General features: G+C 48.6%; 1 protein-coding gene across 2 annotated transcripts in view; it reads right to left on the bottom strand.

Annotated features, from left to right (window-relative positions):
• LOC122378894 (protein strawberry notch homolog 1-like) overlaps nucleotides 1-23,829 on the bottom strand; it is a 550,127-nt gene that overhangs the window by 329,343 nt on the left and 196,955 nt on the right. For both annotated transcript variants that reach the window (XR_006256101.1, XM_043360535.1), the window contains exons 10-11: nucleotides 5,414-5,655; nucleotides 383-697 (exon numbers count right to left, since the gene is read on the bottom strand). Coding sequence is in view for 1 of the 2 variants with exons in the window: in XM_043360535.1 (XP_043216470.1) it covers nucleotides 383-697; nucleotides 5,414-5,655 (557 nt within the window). In the remaining variant the exon portion in view is untranslated. The remainder of the gene's footprint in view (nucleotides 1-382; nucleotides 698-5,413; nucleotides 5,656-23,829) is intronic.

The raw sequence follows: 23,829 nt of genomic DNA, 5'->3' as shown, positions 1-23,829 counted from the left end.
GCTAAGCAGAGCTTATTGCGTAGACCCCGCCCGACCCCGCCAAATTTTAACGTTCCAATCAAAGCCGGACACCGTCTGTCCCACACAACTGATTTCAACTGGCTTCGACTGCTCACAACAACCGCGGGTACTCACTACCGGGCTCTTACTACCGGGTTCTCACTACTCCCGTCAGGAGGCTCAAATAAAAGACCGCCGGAGCGACACGAAATCGGGGAGCCCAACGCTCTACAAACTGAGCTACGGAACAGGCCACCACGCCCTAGTTTTGATCAACCATGCATATCAGAAGAACAGATGAGAAGTAAATATTCAAAGCACGAATAAAAGCTCCTACATAGAACACGGTGACCCCCCCCCCCCCGCCACCGGCTACACCCACCTGGCAATGTTGACCACATGTTTGACCTTGGCGCCAATGCAGAGGTACTTGAAGAACCTCTGGTGGGCAGACCAGAACTGGCCCCACATGGACTTTTTGAGCGACTTGTCGGCGTCGATCAGCTCTGCGGCGCGCTGGAACTTTTCTCGCGCCTCCACCCAGAGGCGCACCGAGTCGTCGTACAGGGCCACCATCTCGGGCGTCAGGCGCACCTCGTCGATGCGGAAGGCCGTCCCGTGGAAGCTCAGCTGGCGCGCCATGTACGAGCCGCGCAGCTTCATATCCATCGCCACAATCTCCATGGCTCCCACACCACTGCGCGAGCCACAGGCACCGGGTCACAAACCCAGCACGAGCAACGACTACCGGACAATAAATATAGACTTAAATTAACGACACCAAAGCACAGACTAAATAAAAGATACCAATCCCATAGTAGGTAGCACAGCCCACAGTCCCAAAGAGATAGTGTGATTTGTGTAGTGTGGTATAGTGATATTGTGGTAGTGCTGTGCAGGGATTGTGCATGATAGTGATACTGCATTACAGGGTAGGAGGTCTTCTTGACTTCTAAGTGAAGAAGCGGCAAGAGTATCGCAGCGCAGCACCTCCTTACTTTGGCCATTTGAAGCTTAAAAACATGAACGCGTATTGGGTAAGTCTTCGAGGTATTCTACGACGCCAAAATTGAATATATTTCCTCTCTATCTCTAGTCTCTACTGGTCCACCGACTCGGTGCTGATGCGGCTACACACGGAGCTGTGTGCTGCCCGCCCGGTCAGGAGCGCCGGCTCAGACGCCACCGACCCTCCGTTCGACATCGAGTTCCGAGCGGAGACGATGAGCGCCGGGCTGCGGCTCCTCTCCTGGCTGGAGCGGGAGGAATGGGGAGAACGGTGGCCCTCTGGGGAGGAGGAGGGGCAGCTAAGGTTGATAGCTTTGAGGTTGATAGCTTAAAATTTATTTGAGCCAGAGGACCTCACGTCAAAACGGTTTTCCGACCCCAGCACGTGCAGCCTGCACCCCTCGCAGACGGTGACCCCCCTGGAAACTGGTTCAAGGTGTTACCGATGTGTCCCGCCAGTATGGCTTTGCCCGTGACCTCGGGTTGACCTGTAGCCTTGACAACAAATTTCGTGTCACCGAAACTTTGAAGCGGAATAGCATGTGCCACGAAGCACCGAGCGAACCGAGGCCAGCACCAAAAGTTTACCTCGCCGGAGACGAATCAAACGGTCCCACTTTCGTCCCGATCGGTCCACCCATTTTGACTCCAGGTCCAAAAAAGCTTGGACAAACTCACTCACATACTCACTCACTCACTGACAAACAGGTTCAGCCGAACTTTTTTTCAGCGACCCACCAATGGGAATTTCCGGATGCAAAAGCATGCTATCGCATGCTTTTGATCCTCCAATTCTGGAATATTTTGAACATTGACCTAAAAAATGAGTAATTTCCAGATAAAATAACAGCGAAATCAGTTTTCGCTTGCCAATAAAACTCACAGATATTGAAGCTCCATTATTAAAGGAACATTTTAGTATATGCCATTCTTGATAAAACTTCTTAGCCACGCAATACCAGCGCAAAATAAAGAGACACTGAAAACACAACCAATCACTCCGATTTACCATAGGAAAATACATAGAAAATGTATGTCTCAACTGCGCCAAATATACAGACAGTTATATACCTACATGTGACGTCATGATTAGCCCGACCAATCAGAAGCAAGTTGTTTTCAGCCACAAATAATTAATTTCTGAACTAACTAGGCATTTTTTTAACAAAGTGATTTTAAATTAAATCATTAAAAATTCTGAGCTTTTTTATGTTACCAAAACATACAGAGCATGCAGATAGGTCCCAACCCTATTGAGCGTTTAACACATAAATATCGTTGCATCATTAAATCGTTACATCGCAGTCGAGTACAAAATACATATTTTCGTTTGTCTAACGGACAGAACGTTACAAAATTCATACAGTTTGACGTTTGTGAAAAGCGATAATGTGAACACATATATATTGCACAAACCGGTTTCGATATCACTTCATCAGTGTGCAAATATATAAATAAAACACTCAAAATACAAAACGGAGACGAAATAGGTACAGCCTAAATTAGGTACAGCTGTACCTATTTCGTCTCCGTTTTGTATTTTGAGTGTTTTATTTATATATTTGCACACTGATGAAGTGATATCGAAACCGGTTTGTGCAATATATATGTGTTCACATTATCGCTTTTCACAAAAATTCATACAATCAGCACGCGGCAATGCTTAAGAGTCATCTTCATATGTAGGTACACATACATACAAGTAAACAGCACAAGTAGATCACAGGCCTATCTATCAGATTGACCTATCTATTAGCTGCCCCTCCTCCTCCCCAGAGGGCCAGTGTAACTGCCGATGATGCGATCTGTTTGTTGATTGTTGGGGCTTTGTCTTTGATGTGGAGCGCTTCGAGAATGTGTAAACGTGTTTGACAGTCAGCCGAATCAATAATAATTGTGTTGTCCACTATAGTTCGTTTTTTTTTTCAAAAGGACGCTGGCTCCAAGTATGCTTTTCGAACAAGCACGTGTTTTAGCGAGCAAAACGAGCAAAAACTGAACCTGAGAAAATCGAACGTTGACTAATTTTAACATGTGATTTCTTCCCGATAATTTCCATATGTGCGTTTTGGAACCAGATATGAGAACAGTGGTGACGTAATGCTGTCAAACATGTATTGCAATGTAACGTATAACTATCATGGACGGAACCGCTTACTGGATTATAAGCTCGGCAACAGTGAAAAACCAAATTCTTTGACACTTGTCCCATTGCACGGACATTTGGGTGCCTGCTGCCACCAGTGACGTCATCATAGTAGGTTCATTTTTAAGAAACAATTTCCAGCTATTTACCGTGCACAATTTGAAATCGATTATTTTTTTCGGTAAGAAATTCTTGGCCAGACACTGAAGCTGCCAAAACTCACGTGAGAGCTTCGATATTGAACTTTGAGCCAGCGTCCTTTTGAAAAAAAAAACGAACTATAACTGTGCCCTTGTGAGAGTTGTGTTGTGGTGTCTGTGCATGTGTTCTTTCGGTGAACCTTCCCGTAGGTGCATCGTGAGGCGACGTGATAGTGTAGTGGTCGTGACCCCAATGTAGCTTACTGAATGAAGCCTACAATCTTCATATGGACAGTAAAACTGGTAAACTACATTGGAGCGTTTCAGTGCGTTGCCTTTATCATATGGATTGTTTTTCACAAGAAGTTGTTGAGTTTTTCTGTTGCGATAATAGATTACCAATTCAAGTTTGTCATTGGAATTCGCGCATTTGACGTTCTCATAAACAATGTCCCGTAGAACTCTTTCGTCAACTGTGTATGCTGATGACATATGGTTACGATAATATAAAACGATGCTGTTTTTCCTGTTCTCACCTGTGATGCTGCTTTTAGAAGTTTGATGTTTGTTCAAGAACAGCCTTATTTCACTATCAACTTCCGCGTTTGAGTAACCATTATTTACCAGAATCTGCTTGATTCTGGTAAATTCTTGGTCCAAATCTGACCAAGATGAGCAATGATTCATCGCTCTCCTGATGAATGATTTTATCACACTCTTTTTGTATCTGTCAGGGCACTCACTATCAGCGTTGAGACATTTGCCAGCATCGGTCTTTTTCCTGTAAACAGTGGTTGAAAACTTGCCACCATCGCCATGGACCATAACATCTAAGAATGGGATCTTATTTTCAATACTAAGCTCATAGGTAAATCTAAGTACTGAATTGTTTTCCATAGCCTGTATGATTTGATGTAGATGCTCAACGCTTCGAACGTCCACGAACACGTCATCCACGTACCTACAATACATGTTTGGTGCTATTTGTGGATCAGAAAGGATCTTGCCCTCAAGTGCGGTCAAGTGCCAATTTTTATATGACCGCACTTGAGGGCAAGATCCTTCCTGATCCACAAATAGCACCAAACATGTATTGTAGGTACGTGGATGACGTGTTCGTGGACGTTCGAAGCGTTGAGCATCTACATCAAATCATACAGGCTATGGAAAACAATTCAGTACTTAGATTTACCTATGAGCTTAGTATTGAAAATAAGATCTCATTCTTAGATGTTATGGTCCATGGCGATGGTGACAAGTTTTCAACCACTGTTTACAGGAAAAAGACCGATGCTGGCAAATGTCTCAACGCTGATAGTGAGTGCCCTGACAGATACAAAAAGAGTGTGATAAAATCATTCATCAGGAGAGCGATGAATCATTGCTCATCTTGGTCAGATTTGGACCAAGAATTTACCAGAATCAAGCAGATTCTGGTAAATAATGGTTACTCAAACGCGGAAGTTGATAGTGAAATAAGGCTGTTCTTGAACAAACATCAAACTTCTAAAAGCAGCATCACAGGTGAGAACAGGAAAATCAGCATCGTTTTATATTATCGTAACCATATGTCATCAGCATACAAAGTTGACGAAAGAGTTCTACGGGACATTGTTTATGAGAACGTCAAATGCGCGAATTCCAATGAAAAACTTGAATTGGTAATCTATTATCGCCTGTGATCTACTTGTGCTGTTTACTTGTATGTATGTGTACCTACATATGAAGATGACTCTAAGCATTGCCGCGTGCTGATTGTATGAATTTTGTAACGTTCTGTACTAAACGGAAATATGTATTTTGTACTCGACTGCGATGTAACGATTTAATGATGCAACGATATTTATGTGTTAAACGCTCAATTTCTGACGATGAAACATGGAATGTTTCGAAACGTTAAATAAACAATGAGCATAGGAGAAATCCTTTTTACACTTCCAAGACAGGTTATATATATATATATATATATATATATATATATATATATATATATATATATATATATATATATATATATATATATATATATATATATATATATATATATGCGTGTTTGTGTGTGTGTGTAGGTGTGTGTGTGTGTGTGTGTGTGTGTGTGTCCGCCCCTGGTGCGCCCTACCGCTTCTCCACCGCCGATATGAAGTCGCTGAACTCTCTGAACGGCGTGCCGGCGCCCCAGATTCCAAGCCGCACCATGTAGGCCATGTTCTTAGGCTCGGAGGCGCCGGTGGCTGAGGCGTATACGACGCGCGCCTTGGGCAGCTGCTTCTGCAGCTCGAGCACTGTCAGGCCCGTCTTGGTCGGCTTGGATGAACCAACCGGGCACAAGTTCTTGGCCCGGTGGCACTCGTCAAAGACGATCTGCGGGGCACGAGTCAAGGAGCCGACACGGTGCGCCGGTGCATAGCTTATTCCCTTGAAATGTCACCAGCATAAACACCACAAACCTCTACTATCCATGGGCAGGTACGCATAAAAGACACAGAACAGATAATGCGGAAAATGCGGCAGCAGCCAATTTACTTTTGAATGGTATTTGCTTTATTGTTTGTCGTCTGGAAGCAGAGATATGGACGGGAACGTGCAGAGGGAAATTTTGAATATAACTATTCTGAGGGCTTAGTTGGATGAAATTTGGGTCATACGGGGTCAAGTCAGGTCTAGGTGGTCATCCTTGGTCACGCTGGGTCAGGCAGGTCGTATAGGTCACCACGTTACATTGGATCGGCCTGGGCCACACTTCTACTACTTCTACCCATACCACTACTCCTACCACTACCCCTATCCCTACCACTACCCCTCCCACCACCCCTAACACTACCTCTAATACTACCACTACCCCTACCGCTACTCCTACCACGACTACTACTACTACTACTACCACTACCATTACCACTACACCTACCACTGCCACTGGGTCATGTGAGGTCACAGGCTATCAGATAAGCTGATAAACTAAAAAAGTGTTCCTAACCCTGCTCCTACTCGTGTCATTCCATTATTATTAATCGTATTTTGTGGAAATGGCGCCTTGAGACAAATGTGGCGCATTGCGACAAAAGTGGCGCATTTTAATTGTTGTTTTGCCATGCATCCTTCCACCGAATAACACCTTTCTCGGACCATATTTGACAAATTTGTGTGATTTGCGGCAAAAATGGCGCCTTTGGTCAAATGTGGCGCATTGCGGCATTTATGTAGGCGTATTGAAAACTGTTTTTATTTACCGAAAATCAACATCCTCATTCGCGTCTGTTAATCAAAATAAATAACCTGCCAATCTGCAAATGAGAGGCACCCGTTGCCGTTGCCATGTATTTTAGTTGCAAAGTTCATTGAACCCGGCTGCCGATGCCTTGAAGACCGAGCAAATTCTGAGGAAATGTGCACTTTTCCAGCATGTGCCACGTGCGAACCACCCCCCCCCCCCGAGACTCGAAACACGACACTGCACGTGCCCGTGACGTCATCAATACCGTGTGCAAATTTCAGCCCCCTCCACCGCACCGTCTGACCCCCGCACGACGGTAAAGCGCACCTCTGCGCGGTGCAAACAGAGAGACAGACAAACAGAGTTTCATTCAACAAATAGTATAGTAGACAAGTGGCTGCGCCACTTGCTTCGCGGCGTAGCCAGAAAATGCGGCAGGAGCCAATTTGCTTTCGAATGGTTTGTTTGTTTGTTAATTGGGGCTTTAGGTCGCGCCGACTACTTAGGTCATTTTGCGTCCATAACGTCGTTTTAATAAAACAAGTGTGTCAATAGAGAGAACCTTCTATATACGAAGACTAAAAAGTAAAAGACTCAATATAAAAGAGCAAGGTAAGATAAAAGCAGCGCAAGAGTGTCGTCCTAGACAACCGACCAGGGTGTTTCACTAAAAGTGTCAAAAAGTAAATGCCTATTAAAGTTATATAAAATATGCAAATCACGTGGTTGCGCACGTGGCTTTGTTGCAAATTTTTGGACATTTCTGCTTTGTCCATTTAAGATATATTTTACACTCATACGGAGCGAGGGCAGGAGGCCAAAGTTACTAGCCGTTTTTTTCCTTATGCAGAACAAGAACATGTTATTTACACCGCAACAGGAGGGGTAAATTACACTTACCTTTGGTGCCATCAGAAACATTGAAACCGTATGCCGACTTTTCAGGAAACGTTTTATTCTCTCATCTCGCTACGTTCCAGATTATAAAAGGTTCAAAGGGCTTCTTGAGAGGTTTAAAAGGGTTCCTTCGATGCCGGTCCCAGTCCAAAAAAGACGGGGTCCCCCACCTCTCGGCGGAAACCGTTGAAAAGGTCAGGGTCTTTTTGAGGGTCTTTGAAGATAACAAGAAGCTAATTTGAACATTAGAAATAGCCAAGGCCTTACAAGATATCAAAAACAGCCACTATAATGGCTGTAATCACCAGGAACTGGCTGGATTAGAAGTTCCTGCGCCGAAAAATCAGCTGCCTCGCCGCCCGCCTCTGGCCAGCGCAAAGCCCCGATCTGTCACCGCTTTACTTCTGGTTTTGGTTAGTAGCTCTCGCAGAGCTGAGGAAGACTCAAGTCGCATCACTTCGGGAGCTGAAGAGCACCATTCAAGGCTTTGCCGACAGTCTGGATGCTGAAGATGAAAACGGGCTGTGAGGCACCTCCGGACACGTGCCGAAACGGTGCATTTGTGGAATAGGTTTGTGGAATATTGAAGGAATTGAAGGATATGTGGAATAGGTTTGAGTGACGGTGCTATCGTTTTTATACATTCAAATGTCCAACAATTGCGGATGAAATGGTATGCAAATTTCCGTAGAAAGTATTGTTATTATGTGCATTATAACCTTTTACTTTTTGACACTTTTAGTGAAACACCCTGTAGATGTAAGGACTAGAGAGGACTAGTTGGATTAATGTCAGGTCGAGTAAATCACTTGGAAGTTGATCGAACGGATAAAGGAAAAAATATTGCCGGATAAAACCCAGGGTGAGTCGTCACCCAGAAGGTGGCGGATAGTGGTATCCGGAGCGATGCGCCCGAGATAGCGTGTCCGGCTCGGTCCAGCGAGAGGACAAGATAAAAGCACGTGAGAGACAGTGAGAGGCACGGCACACCGACTGCATGTGGGTTGTTCCTCTCCACGGAGGAGATAGCTATGAGTCGCGTACGTATGACCAATACGTAATCTGCAGAGGACCACTTCCAGGTGCCTGTTGCTTTGGAAGCAAGACTCCCAGGGCTCCAAGGTAGGCTTTACGCTCCGCAGCTTCCCAGATCCTTGGAGATGCCACTCTGCCTGCCAGCTTGACGTCGTGAAAGTTTGGATGGCTGGGTAAAAATCACGAGCCGGCAGGGGCAAACGCCGAAGGCATGGAGCCGCGAGACGCGACGCGATTGCCAGTTATACCCACATGGCTTGGAATCCAGCAAAACTTGATAGTTTTGCCTGACTGCTCCGCCGACGTGAGCCGAGATAAAGGGTGCGTTCGGAGAGGCAGATTCCCGGGGAATATTCCACGCCGGCATGAAATTTCCGCCGAATGTGCCGTTCGGAGAGCGATTCCCGGGGAAAGTTCCGCGGAACGGACGCGGAAAGCGCGGAATCTAAAAAGCATCTCATGCGTCGTTCCCGTTAAGATGGCGGCGCCCATCGGTATGCTCGAGTGAGTATATTATTGAATATAAATGGATATTTCTTGCGTTTGTTTCCACCTTGATCAGTTTTATTGCAAATCCAACAATTGATAATGCTTACTCAGTTGTGTGATTGTCCTCTGAAGCAATGAAAACGATAATTTGAAGTGTTGTGTTGTGTGTGTTCGGGGTAGGGGGGGGGGGCACAGTACAGATGGGACTTTTTGAAAATAATTGTGATTTTTCTTAGTTGTTCTTTCTTCAAGAGCTTCATTCTTATTACATCTTGCCATATAGATGTAGCGTTCCAAATAACCAAATAACCCAAATAACCCAAACAAAATCCCACGAACTCAACTTGGCGCAGTAGCGCCGATCCTTGAAATTGGCGGTAGGGTAGTGTGGGGTAATTTGAACATATTTTTACGTCTTCTCCGTTGTACCAAATTCCAGTTCAACCCTGGATGAAGAAAAACTGCTTCAGTAGCGCAAGTGTCACTTGCTTTCACCATGCAAGCCTCATTTTTGGACGAGCCGAGCATACCTTGAATAGCATAGCCTCACTTCTCCACCAAGTCACGGTGTGTTCAAACTGCCCCACCGTGGGGTAATTTGAACATACTGCCTTTACCTGTCATAGAAATGATAGTCTCGCCAGCACCGATGTTGTTTGACCCATAAACAAATAGGCAGAACAATTCTAAACATACCTTTACTTGAAAAATCAACACAACAGCAAAAATAACAGTTGCAGAGTATCAATATCTGCACGCTGCACACCGGTCAGTTGACAGAATTCGCCCCTCTTCAATTAACAGAACGTCTATCATTTTTTTCGATAAAAACTCTCCCAACCGTACTACATCTGTTAAAGTGGTGCCAATCGAAACCTGGACATTTGGAGTTCTGATTTTGTCCAATGTCCAATTCGGAATTGGTTGGACAAAGGTAGCAGGCTGGACAACATTGGACGATGGCTTGCTACACTTTAGTGCTTTTTATAAGGTAATCGTGCATAGCATTGATTGGCGAATGGAAAGCTTGTTAAGCTCTCAATATAATGAACACTTTTCGGCTGGTAAAATTACATGATAAGCAATATAAATGACAGTTTTGAGTGTTGATAGCTGCATAATTTTCGGACATATTTGGACAAATAGTTGACTTTAACATTTTTGGACGGAAAATCAACAAAAATGCTGGACATTGGACGGATATTAGACGAAAATTTTCTAAAACTGGCATCACTTATCTGCTACTGCCTTGGGTCGAAAATATTGGCAAAAAAAAACTGGGAACGTTGTTTTTTCGGAGCTATCCCTGTCTTCATTCAAATTCTCACACTATGTTCAAATTACCCCACGCTAAAAGTTATTTTGCCATTTTAAAAAACAGAGTTCAAAAACAAATTTCTTGGATTGAAGGCACTGATTAGGTCATTATACAACAAAAGCCGTTGCGTATTAGGCGCTAGCAATGCAAGATTTTGCGCTGCAATGAAGTTGCAATGACGTGTTGTTAGGCGTTTTTCCTTGCGAAATTGATTTTTACACTGTGCGTCAACATCTTCATTCCCTGAAACTTTAAACCCCGTTCATATGATAGCCCTTTTAGTTACGATAATTTCTCTCATTGGTCTTATTGTCATGCCACTTATGGATTTTCCGTAATTTTCTGTTATTCACACTATGTTCAAATTGCCCCACATGTTCAAATTACCCCACCCTACCCTATGGAATGTCCCTCTCCGAACGCAACACGGGGAATTTTCACGATGACGGGGAATATTCCGCGCTCTCCGAACGCACCTAAAATGTCTTGGACTATCGGATTGTCTGGGTTAAACCTCCTTATAGCCAGCAGGCTGCTGAGAGAATCCGATAAAATGAGATAAGACAAGTTGTCAGACACCTCGATAAAACACAAAGCCTTCTCGATTGCAACGAGCTCGGATGAGAAAACAGAAGCAGAGGAAGGCAATGAAAAAGTGCGCGTGTCGCGACCAGCCACGAAAGCGCAGCCGACGCCGTCCTCCGTTTTCGAGCCGTCTGTAAACATCGAGATAAAACCGTCGTATGACGCAATGTGTTCCAACGCCCGTGCTCGTTGCACACATGGCGGCAGGTCGTCCTTCTTGACCTCAGAGTGTGAGGTCTACTTGCGCTGGAGCGTATTTCCATGGCGGAGAGGGCGTACCCCACGTACGTCGCACTTCAGGGAACTCTATGTTGACTGTAGAAAAGAGCTCTTTTATGCGCAATCTGAAGGAGACCGATTGACTCTGTCAAGACGATTAAAATCAGGAGAAAAGACGTACGGATACGTCGGATGTCCTGGGAACTGGCAGAGTTTCAGTGCATACCTCATCCCCAGCATCTGACGACGGAGAGATAGTGGCGGTTCGTGTGCCTCGGCGAGGAGGCTGCTCTTGGGCGACGTGCGGAATGCACCTGTGGCAACACGTAGCGCCGCGTGGTGCACGGAGTCAAGAGTCTTTTTACTGGATTCGCTGGCAGAGTCGTAAACAAAACATGCGTAATCCAGTTTCGATCGGACGATTGACCGATATAAAAGAAGGAGCGTCCTGCGGTCCGCACCATAAGATGTGCGGGCGGCACATTTTAAAACGTTCAGGCCTCAGGGATTTAAAAAATCGTTCCCCGTCAAACGACTGTCAAAAAAGATCTAAAGAAACTTCGCCACCGGCCGAGTAGGAATCACCTGTCCACGGAGCTTGATTCCCAAGGCTGAGTCGTCACAGCGGCGGCGGCAAAAGTGCATAGCGACGGTCTTCGTTGTTGAAAAACGAAGGCCGTTGTCGTCGCTCCACCTCTCCAGACGGGTTACAGCGAGCTGTAACTCTGGCAACGTGACGGGCGGTCGTGGCAGAAAACCAGATCGCGAAATCATCGACAAATAGCGATCTGCCGATGGATGGTACAAGTTTGTCGCCAATATCATTGATCGCCACAGCGAACAGCGCCACAATGAGAACTCCGCCTTGGGGAACTCCGTTCTCTTGAGTAAAACTGCTCGAAAGACGACTGCCAACTCGGACTTTGAACCGACGACCCGATAAAAAGTTTTTGATAAAGAGGCCCATCCGGCCACGTATGCCGTACTTGTGTACTTTGGAAAGTATTCTGTGTCGTAACACTGTATCAGTGTATCATAGGCCGCCTCAATATCAAAGAACAGTGCTCCAAGGTGCTTGTTTTCAGTAAAACAGGTGCGTATCTCGGTGTCGAGGGCTAAAATGTGGTCAACAGGGCTGCGGTGCTTTCTAAAACCGCACTGGGCGTTTGTAAAAACACCGTGATGTTCCAGAAACCAGCTAAGGCGCACATTGACCATCTTCTCCATCAGCTTTGAAAGCGATGATGTGAGAGAGATGGGCCGATAGTGGAGAGGGTCATGTCCCGACTTGCCAGCCTTCAACATAGGAATGATAGTGGCTTCCCGCCAGGTCTCAGGGAAAGTGCCAGTCTCCCAAAGCGAATTGAAGGTTGCTAGTAGCGCCTCGAGGGCAACTGCTGGGAGATGACGGAGCATGTCGTTGTGGACAGCATCCGGACCTTCTGAGACGCTGCGCAACGAGCTGATGGCAGACGTGAGCTCAGCCATAGAGAATGGCTCGTTGTACACCAAATTTTCAGCTGTGCTGAAGTCCACGGCGGCTGGTGCAGGTCGTGAGGACGGCTCTCCTCGGCAGCGCTGATAGAGTGCACGGCCTATCGTCTCTGCGACGTCTAAAGGGTGGGATATGTCCGTGTTGTTCACTCTTAAAACCGGAAGCGGAACAGAGCTGAACCGGCCTTCAATGCGCTTCATGCGTGCCCAATGCCCATATCTGGGTCGTAGGAGTAAAACGGTTTAAGGAACTGTAACGCAGATGCGCTACATTTTTTTTTCATCTTTCATGCTGAACTGCAAGCTGTGCCACAAGCTGAAACACAGCCATCTGCGAGCGCCGCACAGACACGGTCAGCCGGCTAGATCGGCTGTGATACCCTATCTCCGTCCCAGCCGGCGTCCACACAGACGGCGCAGTCGGCTCTGACAAACAGGGGTCCCCTATAGATGACCACCCCACTTCATGAGAACCCGGATCTGAAGTCAACAAATAGCATACCGAAACGCACCATCCTGCCGGTGTCGAGCCATTAATCAGTAGCCTTTGGAAAACAAGACTCTTACCCCGTTTACATGAGTCAGCGAAAATGACGTTTAGAACGGATATTTCCGTTTAGCGAAAAGTGCGCAAGTTTCGACTCATGTAAACTGGTTTGGTCGCGCAAAAATGACGATTACGCGGAACGGAAATATCCGATGAATTAATGGGAAATATCCGTTTAGGACGTCAGGCCTAAACGGATTTTTTGCGCATCTAGCAGAAAAGGACATGAATATGCATGTTTTGTAGATGAAATTTTTTAGTTTACACATCAAAATACATATTTATCTTGAATGGTAGGTCTAATGACAATTAAAAATAAACTTTTGCCCCTGATTTCGCGCCATTGTGGCAGATTCATAAAGTACCTACATAAGTGTTGAGAGGAACGTCCTATGCTTCAAAAGGGAAGCATTCTAGTTTATGGTAGCAACAACTTGTGATCGGTGGTGCAAAGAATGTTATCCGCACGTTCGCCATCTCTGCTTCAAATATGAATGTTTTAAATGTTCACTCCGAAGAAGCCACAAGGGCGAAATATCAGTGTCTTTTTATATATATTTTGTTTTTTTTTTCGTCATTTTTCGATTAAGTATGAGCAAAGGCTATTTCATCATCACTAAAACCATTCTAGTTTAGGGGTAATTTCCTTATTTCTTAGATTCAACAATCAGGGTTCAATTCCAGGGCAACCAACATAGCCTTCCCAGCCAGTCGCTCCCTATAGCCACTTGGAACAGCATGCTAGTGCCATTTAGTGCTTGGTACACTGGATATGGTGCTTGATTTATTTTGCTTTAGTACATGCTCCCAAACAATTTTCTCTACCTAGGTACTTCAAACTTCCTAGCAGTGATCAGGGGTGGAGATCTGTCAAAATTTCAGGGGGGGGGGGTCCAGGCCGGGCAGATGGAGGCGGGCTGAATGCAGTACCATTGACTTACATAGCAGTAATTCGTTTTCAGGGGGGGTCATGACCCCCTGACCCCCCCGAGATCTCCACCTCTGGCAGTGATTCAGATAACTTATGCTTCAGCGAACAGTCACCAGACGGCAGGGCACGCAGGCTGGTTGGGACAGTAACTTGGCTGCATGCCAAAATATACACAAGACACACAGACAAATTTACTCAGTGATACTGCCATCTGCCCCCCCCCCCCCAACCAATATTTAAATGTTCACCTTATTGTTCCAAAGAAGTAGATTCTTCAGTGGTGGGAAGGTCTCTGAAAGTTTGGTTAATCTCGGATGGTGGAAGCAGGCAAGTGGCAAGTTTTGTGGAATTTGTAGAATCATACCTAACCTTACCTACCAACCTAACTTTCAACCTACCATCCTACAAATACACCTACATGCCTACAACCTATTATACCAAACCACTTCCTACCAATCTACATTCTACAAGGTCAACCAACCTCCCAACCCACATAGGTACCACTCGGGACTTCATCTTCACATCTTACCTGGTGTGATTGAGAGTGGATTATTCTATGCATTTTGAAAATTGCACTGATAGTGTCTTAAAGTTTGGTGGTGGGTAATTTAAGTAAATGTAATTTCTGTTATGACTAAAACGCATGGAAATGATGGATACTGTGTTGCACCCGACAGTCAAGCAATGCACCCACAGGTCACATCTACTACACAATTCACCTAGTACTGATCTGACCCCTGTCTTTGAAGAACTGAGCAGCTAAAAGCAAAAAATGAAAATAAAATGCTGGAATATTCAAGTGCTTCAAATGTGTCAACCAAAAATGTATACACAATCCCGCACCACCCACTTTCATACCAATGTTTTCTGAAGTGTGGCACTATCCTGCACATCCTTTCATGCATTTTCATTTTGTCAACTTACTGGAGGTCCATCATGATGAGCTATGACTATTATGAGCTGTCTTAGCCTTTTTCTGAAACCGAAAAGACTTTCAATATAGATGTGCTCTTCAATGTTGTCCAAGACCTCAATTGTTTACTTGCTTTCTGACAGTTAATCACACTTCTTTTACAGCACACAAGTAAAATAATGGCTTGTGCCATGATTATTTCCAATTCTACATACAAAACTTTTAAAAATCAAGTAAATTGAGCCTAAAACAAACACAAATAATGCTTGATAGGAGCTGCGCCAGACATGTAAAAATGCGCAAAATATCCGTATTTTTCGGGCTGCCGGCGTAAAGGGAATTATCCGTTCCGTAACGGATTTTTCCGATAAGGCTCATGTAAACGGGGCCACCGAAACGCATTTTTCCGTTCCCTGGCTAATCGGATATTTCCGTTTAGGCTGAATGACTCATGTAAACGGGGTATCTGTCCCACGCTCGGCACCCCGCCAGAGAACAAGGAGAGGGGAGCGCAGACCGGCCCTGATTTGAACCAAAACAAGAAAGGGGAGCGGGGACCGACCCGGTTTGTACGAAAACAGGATGAAATGGAACTCGGTCGCCAACGACAAAATATAGGACATCTGGCCGGAGCTGACTTCAAACGAGGGGAGCGGAGGGCCAGCCCCGCCACCTGGCGCCCCAGACGCCGTGATCGCAGGCGGCGAATTCCACCCGACCGCTGCGTGAAAGGGTGTGACTGCCATGGCCGGTAGAGCACTTCATGGGCCGGATAAATCCGTTATCCACGGATAAATCCGCGGACCGGATAGGATTGGATTCTAAATTTGTTAAAAAAGAACGGATATGGGCGGGCCGGATTTGGGAACTGAAGGTTGAACCCGGATCAAAACGGATCAAAATTTTAACATTCAACATTGAAGTTAAAAATTAGCCTAATGTGTTAAGCGGCAGCAGAGGTTTGATTAAAGTAATAGGCATCATTTTATGACACTCACTTGTCACAAGACTTGTATGGCTGTCTGGTCCCTTAGATTGAATTTGTTAGTCCAGTTTTGGGTGAAACCAGTTATTGGTGAAACGGATTATTACGGATATTTTTTGGAAGTTTGGCTGCAATACGGGCCATGGGTGGGCCGGATTCTGATATTCAAAGAAAGGCGGATAATGGGCGGATCTGGATATGACTTGCCGGATATGGGCCGGGCCGGATCCTAAAAAGCCTATCCGTGAAGTGCTCTAAATTGGCCGGGGGTGCCGAACTTCAGCAAATCACGAACGTTTGAAGGCGGAGCCAAACGCACTTTCTGAGAATGGAGGACGAAGATTGGACAAGGAGATGCTGCCCGGCCCTCTGAAGTATGACGTCATCAAAAGTATAAGTTGATGAAACGGAACTGGAACGCTCTCTGGTCCTCTCTCTCTCGGACGACGCATCCCGCGCCGGTGGCACTCTCTCGGTTCACGTCTCTCGTCTGACATCGCGGACAGCCCACGAGACCTCCACGGCTGGACACCACGGCGCCGGCGGCGACTCTGGCCGCCGGGCCGGGCGCTGGACGGACACGGCCATCATGTCAGCGACTCCATCTCAAGTAAGGTCACGGTGATCACGGGCGTGCACCTTATCCCCAAATCCTTGGAATAATCACTTCCCCCTCGTTACTGCTATGTGAGCCACATTATATTCCTCTTCTTTTTTTTGTGCCGTCCCGCAATATTTCGGGCCATTCATTTTTAGGTAGTTTAATTGAACAATTCGATTCTGTCAGCTATTTAAAATGTACGAGTGTCTGTTGTCGTAAGACGCGTGCCGGCGTGGACTCTCGTCCGGCGTCCCATGGTGATTAAGGCGGACGGAGGGAGGGGATTATGCACCGTGGGGAGTCGGGAAAGGGACGGGCGACTGTGTACCGCACCGCGCGGCTTGTGGGGCTCAGTTGATGGGCGGCCTGGGCCCAGAATCTTTCCTTTAAATTTGATGTGCAAGGGAATTTAAGGTGTTGCGTCGGAGTATGTCAATAAATGGGACTTGTAAATATTGAAATACGAGTGTGAGTAGTGCTGAAGGGGCAGGGATCGGAGGATGGAGCATAAAAGGCCATATGCTGACCCACAGTCAGGAAAGAGGTCGTTTCCAAGGTGTCTGGCCAGAGTAATTTACAACGATCAGTTCTCTTTATCTGTTGATTTTACACAGTGCACAAAGCGATTATACACAACACATGCAGGACCTCCCTAGCCTAACCGATACTGGAGCTTCTCCGGTTGACTCCTAAGTGCCCTTGCCAGTGGATTTCCTGGCACTCCATCCTCCCCAAATCATCCCACGGTCCAACAATAGCGATTACACACAACACCCACAGGACCTCCCTAGCCTAACCGATACTGGAGCTTCTCCGGTTGACTCCTAAGTGCCCTTGCCAGTGGATTTCCTGGCACTCCATCCTCCCCAAATTACCCCACGGTCCAACAATAGCGATTATACACAACACACACAGGACCTCCCTACTAGGGAGGTCCTGTGTGTGTTGTGGGGAGAGTCCTGTGTGTGTTGTGGGGAGTTTAGGCTAGGGAGTCCCTAGCCTAGCCGATACTGGAGCTTCTCCGGTTGACTCCTAAGTGCCCTTGCCAGTGGATTTCCTGGCACTCCATCCTCCCCAAATTATCCCACGGTCCAAACAATAGCGATTACACACAATACACACAGGACCTCCCTAGCCTAACCGATACTGGAGCTTCTCCGGTTGACTCCTAAGTGCCCTTGCCAGTGGATTTCCTGGCACTCCATCCTTCCCAAATTATCCCATGGTCCAAACAATAGCGATTACACACAACACATACAGGACCTCCCTAGCCTAACCGATACTGGAGCTTCTCCGGTTGACTCCTAAGTGCCCTTGCCAGTGGATTTCCTGGCACTCCATCCTCCCCAAATTATCCCACGGTCCAAACAATAGCGATTACACACAATACACACAGGACCTCCCTAGCCTAACCGATACTGGAGCTTCTCCGGTTGACTCCTAAGTGCCCTTGCCAGTGGATTTCTTGGCGCTCCATCCTCCCCAAATTGTCCCATGTTCCAAACAATAGCGATTACACACAACACATACAGGACCTCCCTAGCCTAACCGATACTGGAGCTTCTCCGGTTGACTCCTAAGTGCCCTTGCCAGTGGATTTCCTGGCACTCCATCCTCCCCAAATTACCCCACGGTCCAAATGATAGCGATTATACACAACACATACAGGACCTCCCTAGCCCAACCGATACTGGAGCTTCTCCGGTTGACTCCCAAGTGCCCTTGCCAGCGGATTTCCTGGCACTCCACTAATCAATTTACCAACGCCCCGCATACAAGCAACACGCTTAGACCCTGTTGCACACGAAATATATGTAATTGTATTCTACATGGACACTGCAATGGATGGAACCGGGGAGATAGATGGTGCACGTCACGCCCCTGTGCGTGGAGAATCCACCGGCGCGGCCATGGGTTAGGAGGGAGATGAGACGCGAGTGAAAGGGAGGAGGACTGTACAAATAGATAAATCGGGTTTCCCGAATGACGCTAAACTCGGACAGACCCCACTAGATATTAGGCCTCGATTGAGTAAGCCCTGGATGCGTGCAATAAGTCGCAAAGTTAAACGTGAGGATGAAGGCGAGTCGGGCACAGACCGCCGAGGAGGGTTTCAAGAAATGTTACCCGGTCAGCCTCGTGTCCTGGCTCGGAGGGGACGACGGGCTGTAGTCTGTCTAACCTCTGGCTAGCGGGACACGGGACCAGTGGCCCGATTGTTCCGGCCCAGGGTAGGCCTGGGTGATAATTAAGGTTACGTGGGCCGTCGCCTGGGATGTGTATCGGCGGGTGGGCCGCCGCGAGATGACGGTGTTCCGTCTCGGATTAACAGTCTCGGAGGCTGGGCAGATTTTAGGCTGCCGGGCTGGCCCGGAAACCCTGAACTATGGCTGGTGCGAGATGCGGTCATTAGTATCACGGACGGACTTTAGTTACCCAACCCGGCTTTCAAATTTTAGATACGTCCGCCGCGGAAAGCCCGGGCTACTGAGTGCCCTGCGAGCTCTAGCTCCGGAACCGTGGGCTGGAGTGTGTTAGAGATGCTGACTGACCACTGGCAGCAGAAGGTAGGTCCACACGTGAGTGGCAGTAAGACAAGGGCTGCGTACGTTGTTGCAAAGGTTTACCGGCCCATGCTGTAAGTCCATTGTTCGCTCAACAACCTGCGTGCGTGTGTGTTTATTATTTGTGTGTAGGTAGTTCGGCATGGTCTTGGACCCGCTATAAGTCGCGTAATTCAAGGGCGGAGTGCCAAAATCTGTGGTGGTTCGTATATTCTATTCGTGTAGCGTGAGCATTATGAAGCGTTTGTCTGATGTACGGAGCATTGTGGTTATGAAGGGATAACGGTTAATGAAATTTAAGGCCAATGACTCAATAACGACTTGCGCACGCCTTAGCACCACCGGGGGAAGTTAGGCAAAGAGGGAGGGATCGGAGACGGCTAACTCTGATAATTATGAGGTATAACTGGACGTATGACAGAAGTGAGAAGGGATGCACGAGTGGAAGTATGATTGTTATTTGTTGCGTATATCCGGTGGGAGATAGCCCTCAGCTAGGAAGGGCGCTGTTGTTTGAGAGTGGGACTTTTTGTTAAATAGAGTTGATTTTCTATACCAATATGATCGAGGGTAATTGATTATCATTTATCATTATCTCCCATTCCCTAACCCTGGCCTATGTGTTTCCGATGATTGATCGCCCCGGAGACTGTAAAGACAGAGTCGGGACGAGTTCGCGAGGGGCTGAACCGAGAAGGGCTTTTACGAGTAGAAGCGCACCGACCAGGCCGATTTTAACACCCCCACTCGAGCCAGCCCACCTGCTGAGAACAGAATGCCCGGTTAGTCCCGCAACGCCGCGAAACCCCGCTACAGAACTCACGTACGTGCACCATGAAACAGCCTTTGCCTCTTTTAAAACGCGACGGGCAAAAGCCCGCGCTTTCTTAAAAGCGATGAGGTTCTCAGTAGTACTACTCCGGTCAAACTTTCTAAAAGCGAGCTTCATGGCACGAATCACATCTTCGCATTCCTTGGTCCACCACGGGACCGGAGGACGACGAGGCTGACTCGACGTCTTGGGTATGCACCCGTTTGCGGAGTCAATGAGTAGAGATGTAAAATCATCTGTGGACATCACAGAGGCGTCGGCTCTGGATAAAACCGAGGCCTCTACATAAGGCGGCCTGGAATTCGCCCCAGTCGGCCTTCCGAACATTCCACCTAGGTGGACGGTTGCCTGACACCAGAGGCGGATCCAGCTCAAAGTTTTTTTTTGGGGGGGGGGCAAACCATAACAATTTATCGATTCTTTCCATGCATCGTCCATAGGCGTAATGTTAAAATCATGCCGTTTGGGGGGGGGGCAAATGCCCATTTTGTCCCCCCCCCCCCCTGGATCCACCACTGCCTGACACTGGGGACTCCTGGTGCTCCAGCCACACTGGGAAGTGGTCGCTCCCGAGTGGGTCGTCATGGACGGACCAGGTAAAAAGCTGAGCTAGCCGCGGACTGACTAAGCTCAGGTCCAGAGCCGATGTTTGACCGGAGGGCGTGGTAAAATGGGTGCGCTGTCCTGTATTTAAAATACAGAGCGCCTCATCGCGGATAAAAGATTCTAAAATTCGACCACGAGTGCCAGTCGTGTCGCATCCCCACACCAAGCTATGGGCGTTAAAATCGCCGACTACCAGGACCGGAGGTGGAAGCTCATCGACAAGTCGATGCAGCTCAACCACCAGGAGCGCTATACCTGGTGGAAGGTATAAAGAACAAACTGTCAGCTCCCGGTGGTTGAAATCAACTCTAGCGGCTACCGCCTGCAGAGCAGTCTGCAGCGGAACCTGACGTGCGGGCACACTGTGGTGCACTGCCAAAAGTACACCTCCATGGGCAATGGTCGGGGTGTCTAAGTCTCTTCTAAAAACAGAGTAACACTTGATGGCAAAGGTAACGTTTGGCGCTAGCTTGGTCTCCTGGAGACCTAAAACAATGGGTGTGCGCCAACGGATAAGAGACTGTAGGTCCTGGTAGTTGGCCAGGAGGCCTCTACAGTTCCACTGTAGCATAAAAGGCGTGCTTAAAAAGGCGCAAAAAGGGCGCGTATAACATGAGGCAAAGGCACACATAGATATCTGACTGACCACAAAAAAGGTAAAAAGCACCGAGAGAAATGCACCTGGTAAAAAGCCAACAGCGCGAAAAAGATAAAAGGATAAAAGAGGAAATGACTAGACTGAAAGACTAGACTAGGTCCTCTAACTCCGAGGAGGCGCTCCCCCGTAGCGGATACGGGGGTGCCCCCCGTAGCGGATACGGGGGTGCACTGAGCCCTCTCGGTGAAGCCTCCCTTCAGCAGAGGCAGATCGGGCATGGCTCGGGCCCGGCTGGGGCTTTTTCCACCGGGGGGCGTCGCCCTCCGAAGGTGACCAGCTCGGGGGCGTCTGCCGCTTGGCGAGGCGCCCTGGAGCCGCGGAGGGCTGTTGCCGCCCCGACGGGGATGTCGAGGCGGCGGCCTGTGTCCTCGACACAGGCGTCTCTGGCAGCGACGGTGGTGGCGGCCGCCGCTGCGAAGGTGGAGGAGGGGGCGGGGGACCCATGATGGGCCGAGTCCCCGCCTGAGGTGTCTCCGGGGTGTCAGCGGCGGCGGCCGCGTTGGCACTCCCGGAGGCGGAGTCGGCAGACGAGGCTTCCTTAGCCTCGAGGGCCTTCTGGACGAGGCGAGCCCTCCTCGCCTCACGTGCCCTCCTCTCTTCCTCCCCCGCCGCAGAGCCTCCTGCACCGCCGCAGACGGTCGGGGGCGGGGCGGGGTGGGTGGCGCCTTACCCTGCGCCGGGGGGCGCCGACCACCCTGTCGGCGCTGGACGACGGTCCACTCGTCTCCACTCGCGGCTGGAGCCGGACTGGGTGGACCCCACACTGACTCCTGAGCAGCCTGCTCCGTGTCGCTCGGCGGCGCACGAGGCGCCGGGGAGTCCGCTGAGCCATCAGTGGCTTCGACAGTGAGGCCGAATCGCATGAGGAGCTGCACGAGCTGTGCAACAATCATCTGGGAGGCATCGGTTGAGTTTGTCACTCTCACCTTCTGGGCATACGGGGTCTTCGGGTGATTTTGGTTATACACCTCCCGGGCCTCTTTAAACGACAGATTTCTGGTAACCTTGATGGTGTTTATATCCTTCTCTTTGACGTATGTGGGGCAGGACCTGTCATACGCGGAGTGCGGTTTCTGCCCCTCTACGCAGTTGACGCATCGAGGGGTCTCCGAGCTGCACGTGTCGTCAGTGTGGTCCTGGGAAGCACACTTGGAGCATGTGGGTCTACCTCGTCAGTTGTCCTTCGTGTGGCCGAAACGTTGGCATCTGAAGCATCGCATGGGCGCCGGGACGTATGGGCGCACGCGGACCTTGATATACCCCACACGGACATCGTTCGGCATGTCGGTGCTGTCAAATGTGAGAATGATGTTATTTGTCGGGACCGTGCCTCTCCTGGTTAGGATGCGGCGAGCCGCTGTTACGCCGAAGTCGGCGAGCCCGTCTGCTATGTCCTCGTCACTCACGTTCCTCAAGTCGAAGCAGTTTATAACTCCTCGAGACGAGTTCTTGGAGCGTTGTGGCTCCACCATCAACGGCAAGGACACGAGCTTCCGACCGGAGGCACGTCCTTCGGAGTACACAAATCGAGTGGCAGATAAGGCATTCGTCGCCTCTTCGCTCTTCCGGAACTCTACCTCAAGCGCTCCGTCCCACATGCGGTCGCAGCGGACGATACTGCCGAGCCGGTCACAGCCGTCCTTTCGCTGGAAGGGCGACAAGGAGCTCAGCTCCCTGTCTGCGCTCCGGAAGATGAGGATCCTGGGATTTTTTTGGTCTTGGGTCATGCAAGGCTCGCCCGTCGGCCGAGACCGGCGGACGAGAATCGGCCGAAGCCGAGGGATTGGTAAGAGTGGGGGAAGGGGGGGTTGGTCGAGTTATCCATGCGAGTGTGCTTGGACTCCGCCAGCTCGGCCGCCGACGCTCCGCAACGGCGCCGCTACAAGGCCTGGGACGGCCGAGCTGACTGTACGGGACTTGGCGGCACCTTCCGAGGGGGAGAGAGAGGCTCACCCCCCCCCCCCCACGGTCGGATACCGCCTCCTCCCTTGACGCCTCGCCGAGTCACCGCCAGGGGCAGCGACAGATCAGTCCCACCGACGGAGGACGAGCACAAGTGCCCGAACCCCGCCGGCGACACCTCTCCGACACCAACCCCGGCGGCATCACGACTGGGAATGGCTCCTCAAGTGAGAGATGCGGTATATTTCATAGACATGGCTTTGAGTGTTAACTCACACAGCACATGGGATATGCAATGCAGTGCTCAGACACCAGTAGCACTTTGAAAGTAAGCAGCGAAATCACTGCAGGCGTTTGTCCGCGTTGAGCAACGACGTCATATGCGGAACTGCAGATTTCCGCAGTCGCACACTGCAGCAGAAAGGTTGCAGCGTCTTCATGTTGCGGGTGTTTCTTCCGCTGATTGATTCTCTTGTTGGTGGTAATATTTTCCTGTGTGTCGCATTTTTTAACATTTGCTTTCCAAGATTAAGACACATCTTCTCCCGTCTATCAACGAGGCTTTCAAGTTCAAATTTATGTAACAAATCTTGATAGGTGTTATCATACCCAGCGATCACTTTTAACGCCCGCTTTTGCACTCGCTCAATCTGCTGAGCCTGATTGGCGGTGAGGCCAGCATGGAAGACTGGCGCGCAGTATTCCAGCAGTGGTCTAATGTAAGTAACATACACTTTTAGTAGCTGTC

This window comes from Amphibalanus amphitrite, unplaced genomic scaffold (assembly GCF_019059575.1).
Source record: "Amphibalanus amphitrite isolate SeventyFive unplaced genomic scaffold, NRLGWU_Aamphi_draft 000067F_arrow, whole genome shotgun sequence".
NCBI classification, from domain to species: domain Eukaryota; kingdom Metazoa; phylum Arthropoda; class Thecostraca; order Balanomorpha; family Balanidae; genus Amphibalanus; species Amphibalanus amphitrite.
The sequence above is the reverse complement of the archived record's forward strand: the minus strand, read 5'-3'. Positions and strand labels throughout refer to the sequence as shown.